The sequence below is a fragment of the Cherax quadricarinatus genome, chromosome 36 (assembly GCF_038502225.1).
Source record: "Cherax quadricarinatus isolate ZL_2023a chromosome 36, ASM3850222v1, whole genome shotgun sequence".
NCBI lineage: Eukaryota > Metazoa > Arthropoda > Malacostraca > Decapoda > Parastacidae > Cherax > Cherax quadricarinatus.
Window position 1 is genome coordinate 27,599,201 of NC_091327.1, and position 12,345 is coordinate 27,611,545.

Below are 12,345 nucleotides of genomic sequence, written 5' to 3' on the forward strand. Positions count from 1 at the left end.
TGTATTGGAGAAAATAAGCCTTTTCTCTTATTCAATTTTCTCCAGTCCAACACAAAACAATGAAATGACTGTTGTTACTATTACCCTTCCCCATCAGGCAGCTTGATCCGGCAATGCTGCGCCGTTTAGAGAAGAGAATCCTGGTGCCACTTCCAGGGATGGAGGCCAGAGAAGCCATGTTTAGGCATCACCTTCCTGAGGTCATCCCTGACCTGGAGGAAGCAGGTCACGCCATCAAAACACATTTAGAATACGAGAAGCTGGCACAGGTAAGTGATGGATCACTACTGATTAGTGAGAGGTAACTACAGTTTAAAGAGAGATCACACATGTGAGTAGGTCACATATGTGGCCACCAAGGGCCAATAAAAGATCACTAAATCAGTAGATTAGTAGAAAGTCACCACAGGTAAGTTGATCAGTGGAAGGTCACCACAGGACAGTAGATCAGTGGAAGGTCGCCACAGGTAACTTGAAAGTTATGCAAGGTCAGTGTAAGATTATCAAATATAAGAGGTCACCAAAGGTAGGAGCAAGGTCACCTCAAGTTAGTGGGCAGTAACCCAGGGCTAGCACAAATCATCAGCACCAGCACAAGTCATCAGAACTGGAATTGGTCGCCTGGGCTAGCACAAGTCACCAGGGGGTGGCACAGGTCAATGAGAGCTCAGTAGGGGTGGCACAGGTCAGTGAGAGCTCAGCAGGGGGTGGCACAGGTCAGTGAGGGGTCACCAGGGGTGGCACAGGTCAGTGAGAGCTCAGCAGGGGGTGGCACAGGTCAGTGAGAGCTCAGCAGGGGGTGGCACAGGTCAGTGAGAGCTCAGCAGGGGGTGGCACAGGTCAGTGAGGGGTCACCAGGGGGTGGCACAGGTCAGTGAGAGCTCAGCAGGGGGTGGCACAGGTCAGTGAGAGCTCAGCAGGGGGTGGCACAGGTCAGTGAGAGCTCAGCAGGGGGTGGCACAGGTCAGTGAGGGGTCACCAGGGGGTGGCACAGGTCAGTGAGAGCTCAGCAGGGGGTGGCACAGGTCAGTGAGAGCTCAGCAGGGGGTGGCACAGGTCAGTGAGGGGTCACCAGGGGTGGCACAGGTCAGTGAGAGCTCATCAGGGGGTGGCACAGGTCAGTGAGAGCTCAGCAGGGGGTGGCACAGGTCAGTGAGGGGTCACCAGGGGTGGCACAGGTCAGTGAGAGCTCAGCAGGGGGTGGCACAGGTCAGTGAGAGCTCAGCAGGGGGTGGCACAGGTCAGTGAGAGGTCACCAGGGGTGGCACAGAGCAGAGGAACTTCTCAAAATGGAACAATAACATAACCATCATCAGATCAATAAACTATAAGAATAAAGGAAAATATAACACCAAAATTACAGTGATTTGTTGAATTTTAATGAAGAGGATGCCTGAAGGTGGGTGTTTGAAATTAGTAATTTAAGGCAGATGATGATGATGATGAATATAATAATGATGATGATGTCAGGTATTGTGGCCACTGATTCTTATCTTTTATCAGGTGTTGTGTTTAGTGGACTGAATATTTATTGGCAGGTACGGAAGTGAATTTTTTTTTATGTGTCACTAAAGAATAAAAAGTCACAATACCGTGACTGAAACAATACTCAAATAACCTGTACTTAAGAGAGAGGAGAAAGTAATGACAACGTTTCGGTCCGACTTCGACCATTGATAATCAACATCACCTCTTCTGCCCCCGCCTCCCCCTCTCGTATATGTTCTGGTCTTCTTTCTTTCTCGCTTCATTATAAGTTGTTAACGGTCCAGGTCGAACCTAAACATGTGGGTTATTTGTGTAATGTCTTACTAACTTATTTCTGTGAGTCTAGCTGTTGATATTTATTTTAGTGGGAATTATACAGTAGCATCTTGTCTCTTTCCATGAGTTATATTGAGGAAACCAATAAACTCTCATGACTTTAAAATCAAATTTGTTTTTTGACATGTATATTAGGGATTTTTTTTTAGCAAAAACTTTCTTTTGGATTTAATCAATATCATTTTCCTTTTGAACTAACAATCAGTTTTATACGTAATATTTTTTTCCAGTTCATAGTGTGATTGTAGTTTTCCATGTGATGGAACAGGGTTAAACTTCCCTATGCATACATCACTGACCTCTTGTGTTCCACTGTCTCTCTCCAGGCTGTCACCTGCCTTACCTATGCATACAGCGTCACAATTTTTGCAATGGATTTTGTAAGACTCAAGTGCTTCAAGCACTAATAGTTTTTCATGATTTTTAGATAGGCTGTTTTCTAATTTATTAGGGTAGTGAAAATATGCTGTCTCTGATTTTCTTGTGTTGTTTGTTTGCTCCTTGAAGGAAAGGTATTACTCATATCGTATTAAATCATTTTTATTTTATTGGGTTGGTGTAAAAATTTTGGTTCTCGAGGGCCGAGAAAAACTAATTTTGGGTGTGATTTACAGGGCCCCAAATCTTGATAGGGAGTGCAGTAAACTTCTATGGGACGAAATTCGTAAGGCATCTACATACGAAAATGTTGTGCTAATGGGAGATTTCAACTATAGACAGATTGACTGGAGCAATTTGACAGGAAATTTAGAGTCAGGTGACTTTCTTGATACGATCCAGGATTGTTTTTTAAAACAGTTTGTGACAGAGCCAACTAGGGGAAATAACCTCCTTGACTTGGTTCTTGCCAGTAGGGAAACACTAATTAATAATCTTGAGGTTAATGATGAGCTTGGGGAAAGTGATCACAAATCACTCAGTTTTAATATATCATGGAATTCCCCTAATAATGGCAATCAAGTCTCCGTCCCTGACTTTCGCTTGGCTGATTTCATAGGACTGAAAAATTACTTAGGTGGGCTGAACTGGAATGACCTGACTAAGGGTCAGGTAGGTGGTGATGGTTGCCGATATGATGCTTTCCAGGGCATAGTTCTAGCTGCTCAGTCAAATTATGTTCCAAATAGGGAAATCAGATCAAACAAAAATGATCCTAAATGGATGAACAATAGATTAAAATATCTGATTGGTCAAAAGAGAGGCATATATAGGCAAATCAAAAGAGGAGAGGGGCAATTGAGAAATCGATATATTCAGTTAAAGAGAGAAATAAAAAAGGGAATTAGAAAAGCAAAAAGAGATTATGAGGTTAAAGTTGCAAGAGAATCGAAGACTAACCCAAAAGGATTCTTTCAGGTATACAGAAGTAAGATCAGGGACAAGATAGGCCCACTCAAAAGTTCCTCGGGTCAGCTCACTGACAGTGATAAGGAAATGTGTAGAATTTTTAACACATACTTCCTCTCAGTTTTTACACAGGAGGATACCAGCGATATTCCAGTAATGATAAATTATGTAGAACAGGACGATAATAAACTGTGCACTATTAGGGTCACAAGTGACATGGTCCTTAGGCAAATAGATAAATTAAAACCTAACAAATCCCCAGGCCCTGATGAACTGTATGCAAGGGTTCTAAAGGAATGTAAAGAGGAGCTTAGCACACCTTTGGCTAATCTTTTCAACATATCACTACAAACTGGCATGGTGCCAGATAAGTGGAAAATGGCAAATGTGATACCTATTTTCAAAACAGGTGACAGGTCCTTAGCTTCGAACTATAGACCAATAAGCCTAACCTCCATAGTGGGAAAATTTATGGAATCAATAATTGCCGAGGCAGTTCGTAGCCACCTTGAAAAGCATAAATTAATCAACGAATCTCAGCATGGTTTTACAAAGGGGCGTTCCTGCCTTACGAATTTATTAACTTTTTTCACTAAGGTATTTGAGGAGGTAGATCATGGTAATGAATATGATATTGTGTATATGGACTTCAGTAAGGCTTTTGACAGGGTCCCACATCAGAGACTATTGAGGAAAATTAAAGCACATGGAATAGGAGGAGAAATTTTTTCCTGGATAGAGGCATGGTTGACAAATAGGCAGCAGAGAGTTTGTATAAATGGGGAGAAATCAGAGTGGGGAAGTGTCACGAGCGGTGTTCCACAGGGGTCAGTGTTGGGCCCCCTGCTGTTCACAATCTACATAAACGACATAGATGAGGGCATAAAGAGCGACATCGGCAAGCTTGCCGATGACACCAAAATAGGCCGTCGAATTCATTCTGACGAGGACATTCGAGCACTCCAGGAAGATTTGAATAGACTGATGCAGTGGTCGGAGAAGTGGCAGATGCAGTTTAATATAGACAAATGCAAAGTTCTAAATGTTGGACAGGACAATAACCATGCCACATATAAACTAAATAATGTAGATCTTAATATTACGGATTGCGAAAAAGATTTAGGAGTTCTGGTTAGCAGTAATCTGAAACCAAGACAACAGTGCATAAGTGTTCGCAATAAAGCTAATAGAATCCTTGGCTTCATATCAAGAAGCATAAATAATAGGAGTCCTCAGGTTGTTCTTCAACTCTATACATCCTTGGTTAGGCCTCATTTAGATTATGCTGCACAGTTTTGGTCACCTTATTACAGAATGGATATAAATTCTCTGGAAAATGTACAAAGGAGGATGACAAAGTTGATCCCATGTATCAGAAACCTTCCCTATGAGGATAGACTAAGGGCCCTGAATCTGCACTCTCTAGAAAGACGTAGAATTAGGGGGGATATGATTGAGGTGTATAAATGGAAGACAGGAATAAATAAAGGGGATGTAAATAGTGTGCTGAAAATATCTAGCCTAGACAGGACTCGCAGCAATGGTTTTAAGTTGGAAAAATTCAGATTCAGGAAGGATATAGGAAAGTACTGGTTTGGTAATAGAGTTGTGGATGAGTGGAACAAACTACCAAGTACCGTTATAGAGGCCAGAACGTTGTGTAGCTTTAAAAATAGGTTGGATAAATACATGAGTGGATGTGGGTGGGTGTGAGTTAGACCTGATAGCTTGTGCTACCAGGTCGGTTGCCGTGTTCCTCCCTTAAGTCAATGTGACCTGACCTGACTAGGTTGGGTGCATTGGCTTAAGCCGGTAGGAGACTTGGACCTGCCTCGCATGGGCCAGTAGGCCTTCTGCAGTGTTCCTTCGTTCTTATGTTCTTCTTCTTATGTTCTTAAGTCCTTCTAAGATTAACTATTCTGTTAACCTCGACTCTTTCAGTTAACTCTTAATTGTTTTTTACTCTGGTTAAGTTCTCAAGGCTCATGAAAAAGATTAACAGAGTGATTTTTTTTTGCCTAAGTAAACTGTGATGAAGTAACGTAGTTACTTGTAGTTCCTGTATAATTTGAATTACAGTTATTGATTATTCAGGAAATGGATGTTTATTAACCTCTCACTCATCTATAAGTTTAATATATGATACCAGTTGGTTGAGCTGTGCGTCAGTAAGGAAAGCCTCTCCATTGTCGCAGCAAGAGAGAAACAATACTGTGAAACCTTTTTTGAAGTGCCCTGAAAATTTGCGTCCCGTGTGAACTCGTCAGGAAAGAGAAACCATTTATATATTTTTCATTAGGTTGGGATACACAGAATAGTCACCATAGGTAGAAGGAAAAACTCATCATAATTTGTACACCAACTCAACCTTTAAAAGAAAAATAATTTGAGACGATATTAGTAATTCTTTTAGTAAATACTGTACCAAACATTAATGCTATCACAGAAGTCTAACACACCCTTCCCATTGCAGATGTCAGTAACACACCCGTCCTACAGATGTCACTAACACACCCTTTCTCCTGCAGATATTACTAACACTCCCTCTTCCTAGAAATGCCAATAACACTTCCTTCATCCCGCCACAGATGCTACTAACACAACTTTCCTCCTACAGATGTCTGAGGGTTACAGCGGGTCAGACCTGCAGGTTGTGTGCCGGGAGGCTGCTATGGGCTGCCTCAGGAAGGTATTCAATGTCTTGGAGGATCACTCAGGTAAGATACATCCCAGGGGTAACTCAACCTCATTTTTCAATGTTCACTTTCTTATAAGACTGGTTAATTTATTAAGCTTAAAACTTATTGATTACAACAAAGGTCACTAGAGCTGCAACTCACCTGTACCTCACACGTCAAATATACTTCAACCTTTCGGACAAGAACTAAAACAAATTCTAGATTGATACTAACGGAAATATATTGCCGTCTAAGTGTACGCTGCAGCTCCACATCTTGCAGATATTCCCTAGAATAAATGCAAAGTAACTGAGGCCCCCAGCGTTAATTTTTTCCTTCCAGTAACTACAAATATTATTTTCTTTATTTTGAATTAGATTAAATTAAGTTGGGCTAAGATTACATAAACCTATAAAAAATATCAAATCACAGAAGGGATAGTTCGAACCCTTGGCAAGCCAGTCCTAAACTAGCATGCCTGAGTATTATCTATAAAACAAATATATTTAATCGAATAAGCACATTTAAAAACCAGCCTTGACACACTTGAAAACAGTAACTGAGCAACACCAAGAAACGTTCAAATCTGCACGAGTATCACCGGAAGTGCGAGAATGGCTTACCAGATGAGGTGTGCGAGAGGCCGCGCAAGTGAGGTGTGCGACAGGGAAGAGAAGTGAATCTCTATCAAATTACTTCTTTGACATCCGTATTGTCAGTGTCTAGGATCTTTCCTTAATTCATGGTATAACTTAAATCTTTGAGGACAATTGTGTTGCAGAGGTGTGAGCAAAGCTTTGCTCAGTGTTGTTCTGCATATTGTGATATCACCTGATTATTGTGATCTTCAACTCCTTGGTACACTTTCAATTTTTTACTCAGTTTAACAGGTTATGTTTGATACTAAATGTATAAATCTCCGGGTGGTTCCACCCATCATCGAATGTCTGCTTCCATCTTAGAGTGTCTGTCTCCGACTCTGTCTACTCTCTGTGTCTGTCATTATAAACTAGTTACTTTTCATTCGGAATTAGATCAAAATATGTTTACACAGAAGCAAGAAACCAGCTAGTCTTTATCCACTGCTTCTGTATTCACATATTTTGTCTTTTGTTGAAGGAGACACACGATCATTTCTTTTCTGTATTCTCAGCTAGATAACAACAACTAGAGACGGAAATAAACAAATGCAGAGGATAATTAATCTTGAGTATGGTTGACAGCCATTTTTTACTTTATCTCGTTTAACAGTGGATGACTCTGAGCTGCCAGAATTGACACTGGACGCCATCAACATGCGCGATGTGGAGGCGGCTCTGCAGAAGACCAAACCAGCGCAAAGCAACAATGAGCAGTATCGCGCCTGGCACTCTAAGTTTGGCTCTGCCTAAGTTTCTATAAGACGAAATCCGGCCCCTGCTTCTTTGTGTCATGGTGAGCAAGTATGGATATGATTAGTCTGATAAATATGTCAGCCCAGAGACCCGAGGATTCCCAACCATAGAATCTCCAGATAATGAAAGGTTTGACACGATATGATGGTAAAGTCTCTTAAGAGTTATAATAAAATCTTCAAAAAGGTGATAAAATATGTGATCAGGTGATTAGGGTGCTAAAATATGTTAAGCTGATTTTACGGGAAGGTGTGTAGTTGTAAAGGTTTGTTAAACAGGCGTATGACAGGTGCCGAGGTATTAAAGAAAGTACTGAGGCGGCAATCGTGTAGTTCGAATCTACAAATAGTAATTAACTTCTCTAAATTTGTTAGTAAATTATATAATTCATAAGTAATTTGTAAAAGATTAAGAATTCATTAATTCATCAGGGTACACATCCCTTACATTGTCATTCACGTAATTCTTTTCTGTTTTTCCAGAGAGTCTGCAACATGAAGACAAGTCTAGTTCACTGCCACATATTTGCAGAAGGCTAAGACAAACAAATATCCTTTAGGATCGAACGATGGAAAATTTGATAGAAATGGTACTCGGTTTTGGTAACATTTTCCTTCCAAAAAATAAATTGGGCTGCTGTTCTTGTAATACCTCAGGAAGTCTGGAAACGCTCTATGTTTTTAATCTCCGGAAACAGTTGGTACTCTTAGCCCCAGAACCTCCATAGACTAGAGGCATTCCCAGCCATTTACCTTCCAGTGATTGGAGGAATTCCCCATCCTGAAACTCCTAAAAAGTGGAGGAATTTCCAATCCTAGAACTACCAAAGACTGGAGGCCTTCCCGACCTTTGAACCTGTATGGACTGGTCACATCTACAGTTTTGGTAACTTCAGTGACTGGAAATACTGCGAATACTTACAGTATTCGCAGTCCTGGAGCGTCCAGAGACAGGAGACGTTCCCAATCCTATAATCTCCAGAGATTAGGGATATTTCCATCTTCAAGGTGCCGGAACTAAGCATTTCCATCTCTGGAACATCTAGGGAATAAGGGATTTCACAGCCTGAAACCACCATAGATCTTTGGCACTTAGGGTACTGTAAACACCTGTGAGATCCTGAATTTGCTTCCAACTGTGGAAACACTTCAAAACAAACTATTAAGATACGTAAGGCTGAGAAAAGTGAGCCAACTGCCTCCATTTTAAGTTTAGAATGCCGATGTGTGTATCAACCGATATCTGTGTTTTCTCTTTTTTTATACAGGACTAATGCAAAAATGTGTTTATAGTTTTAGAGCCTTAAGCGTTCACTTTATGGGGTGCTGACGATGACATATTATTGATATTGACTGTCATTATATCATTGGTATTGATTGTCATTATATCATTAATGAGGTACTAAGGAAATTATGATATTTGATATTGATATATATATATATGATATTATGATATTTTGATATATGATATTATGATATTTTGATATTTGTCTGGTGATGAAAATAATTTTCAGACCTCTCGAAGACGTGAATGTTTTGTCCAATTTTTGTCCCATACCCTGATAACGTAACCGACAGAGAAACTACCTATTAAAATGTATGAAATGAACACCTTGAGGGTAATGTCACAGTGACGTATGCTCGTCTGATTCAAGAAATCAGCGAGTTCCACGTCATTAGTCAGCTGATCTCCCTCTCAGTGAGTCTAGATATAATACTGTGAATCTGAGTAAGCTTGAGAGATTCTGGTTACAGAGTGGTACTCGCAGAGAAGGTAAAAAAATTTTTCTTTTTTTTAAAGTCATTTTTATACTGAGTAGTGACGAATGGAGGTGTTCCAATGTCTGGTTTGTAAGTGTGAATGTCTTCGTGTGTCTGTAAGTCTGAATGTCTTTTCCGTATGTGCGAATGTATTCGTGTATTAAAATTTGTATATATGTTTGAATATCTTGTGTGTATTTCCAAATGTCTTCTGTGATGCCTGAATGTCTTCTGCGAATGTCTAAATTTCTTATGTGTTTAACTGAATATCTTTTGTGTATGTCTGAATATCTTGTGTATCTCTGAATGTTATGTGTGAATTTCTTGTGTGTGCATGTGATTGCTCTGTATGTATATTTGTATGTGTATATATGAATGCCTTCTATGTTTTATTGCTTGGTAAGTCTAAGTCTTCGTAACGGCTTCAGTGTCGAAGAATTTTGTGGTTTAGATATTAGATATATGTTAGTTAAAGATCTCTTGTCGTCTCAGAATGTCGCCAAGTACGATACCACCAGGCAAGACATCTCCAGGCAAGACATCTCCAGGCAAGACATCTCCAGGCAAGACATCTCCAGGCAAGACATCAATGAAAACCTCTCCCTGGCAATAATTGCTGTTAATATTAAAGCATTTGTCTTATACTTCAAGCGTGGGGAAGCTTAACGAAGAAATTTTGAATATTTTTTCCTTTGATTTGTAGAATTTCCATAAATTTAAAGAATATTTTGGACTAAATTTTAACCGTCAATCAAAAATATACTTTTCATTTGACACTTTTCTTCTAAAACTCTTAAATCCATTACGTTTTGATTATAATACCCATTACCGGACTCTGTAGGCCTTAGGCCTGCCTAGCTATCCCACCCTAGCACCGATTAGGTACTTTAGATGAGAAATTTAGCTGCTTTCCTCTTAAAAATTTCTACCAAAGTGTTCCTGGGATAGTTCTTATATATGAAAGTGGGAGGTTGAAGAGATCAAGGATGTTGATATTGTGTTCTCTTATAGTGCCTACTGCGCTTCGTAAATTCTCGGTTTTCTACTTTCTCCTGAAAGTCTGTTCTTAAGTTTTGGCTTGCATTCTTGTTTACTTGCGTGGAAATTCTATACGTTGCAAATGCCTCACAAAATACCCGTCTAGTCGCGTTCTTGTAGTCAAGATAATAATTTAATCAAGCGCTAATTCCTAAGAATAAATAGTCACAAATATTAAAATAAGAGTTTTGGGGGAGAAGAATCTACAGTCATTTATTGTGAAGGAATTTTTAGGAAAAAACGTACTTATCGACTTCTGATGTATTTTTTAAAAATTATTTTGAAGCCACTTGGAAACAAAACTATAGAAATACAGTTAATTTGTTTTCGTACTATAGAGAGTAAATGTACTGCCCTCTTTTTTTTTAAGAAAAAAGTTATGAAGAAGTATACTGGTGCTTATTGGTGCTGGAGGGATTGTGAGGGTGTGACGAACACTGTCATGCACTGATGTAATGCATTATAATGCTAGTGCTCATGATAAATGATGATGCTGATGATGATGATAATGATTATAGGTCGAACATGTGTGTGTGTGTGTGTGTACACAGTTGAGTTTACGGAGTATAATCTTAGCTTCTGGCCCCGCCTCCTTAACTACAGTATATTCGCCAACATTGTTGGTCCTGGCCTCTTGGATCGTTTCGTACTAATTCGTGTGTACGGTGTCTGTTTCCACCACTTTCTTAACTAGCCCACCATACTTATTTGCCAGCATAGTTTGAACGGCTATGACGCTGCTCCCGCTGTGAGGCTGGGTCGCAGGGCGTACCCTGGCCAGTCACGTACCCTGACCAGTCACATACCCTGGCCAGTCACGTACCCTGGCCAGTCACGTACCCTGGCCAGTCACGTACCCTCAGGCAGTTAGGACATCACTTAAAGATACGTAGCATCACGGCTAGCGTAATTGAAATATACTGACGTATTTACCACCCAATAGTCGCTTCAATTAACTTTTTTCTAACATACCTGCGGTTTTTGTTTTAGCTTCCTTATATACCCCCCTCACCCTTGTGCTTCGTATTACAATCAGTTCCTAACTGCTCTGTCAAATTTTCTGAGTAACTTGTAGAACACAATTATGTCCTTCCAGTTACCGTTTTAAACCTCCAATAGCAAAGACTGACACCTAACGCTGTTTCTCTAATATTAGCTACATCTTTTAATACTGGTATCTTAGAAAGGGCAGACCCAATAGAAATACAAATACCTATACCTCTTTTCCATACGTATTGGACTAATCTTTTGATAAACCTATAGACCTCAAGTTTCCGATTATACTTGAGCAGGTGTGCAGGTGTACGCTGGCGCAGCGTACTCATTAATACATTTGATCTATGTCGTGTACAGCATTTTATAAAAATTCTTTTCTCCCTTTTAGCGATATTTGTAGTTTATCACTCTCTCAAGCATTCCGTCGACGGTCATCTCTCTCACTCCTTACTTTACATGACCTTGCACCAGTTTGATCTGAACTCCAGTTCGGATCTGAGTACTTCGACTGTAGCTTGTCTTTTCCTTCTTCTGTTCTTTATATTCTTAGTTATACATCATCGACAATGATAATTTAAGCTTAATCACCTCTGGAATGTAATTCCCTTATATTAAAAATAGTAACGGTCCTGGTACTGATCCATAGGGGATCCTACTCGTTAGCCCTTAACATCATCTGTTTTTCGTTTGCTTGGCATTTGTTAATCCAGTGTAGTACTTTTTTGCGGTTCAAGAACATGCGGTCGACTCTATTCTTGTTTTTCTCTAGGCTTGATCTTTGTTATTCTGTTATAGAACTCCATAGAGCTCGCTAAGAAGCACTTACCTTCCTTAAATTCATGATGATTTTCAGTAACGAAGAGTTTACTCTCGTTATTCGAGTTATTCTCACCAGGTTGTGCTTGCGGGGAGCGAGTCCCAACTCGTGACCTCGCTTCCTACGCCACAATCGCAGGTGTTATTGGTTCCTGGCCTCTTGAGCCCTATTATACTTTCTTTTGAAACTGTGTATTGAATTTTTCCTCTACTGTGTGTGTGTGTGTGTGTGTATGTGTGTGTGTGTGTGTGTGTGTGTGTGTGTGTGTGTGTGTGTGTGTGTGTGTGTGTGTGTGTGTGTGTGTGTGTATTCACCTAGTTGCACTCACCTAGTTGTGGTTGCAGGGGTCGAGTCACAGCTCCTGGCCCCGCCTCTTCACCTGGCTGTGTGTGTGTGTATGTGTGTGTGTGTGTGTGTGTGTGTGTGTACCAGCTGGAAGTGTTCGTATTAAGCTACAAACAACATCTGTCAGGCACCTCGTGCTATTTTGT

At 40.3% G+C, this 12,345-nt stretch overlaps 1 protein-coding gene across 1 annotated transcript in view; it reads left to right on the forward strand.

Moving 5' to 3' along the window:
- LOC128691394 (katanin p60 ATPase-containing subunit A-like 2) overlaps nucleotides 1–12,345 on the forward strand; it is a 56,559-nt gene extending 44,214 nt beyond the window's left edge. Inside the window, exons 13-16 of the mRNA XM_053780249.2 lie at nucleotides 98–269; nucleotides 5,789–5,888; nucleotides 7,101–7,283; nucleotides 7,726–12,345. Coding sequence (XP_053636224.1) covers nucleotides 98–269; nucleotides 5,789–5,888; nucleotides 7,101–7,240 — 412 coding nt within the window. The 3' untranslated portion in view covers nucleotides 7,241–7,283; nucleotides 7,726–12,345. The remainder of the gene's footprint in view (nucleotides 1–97; nucleotides 270–5,788; nucleotides 5,889–7,100; nucleotides 7,284–7,725) is intronic.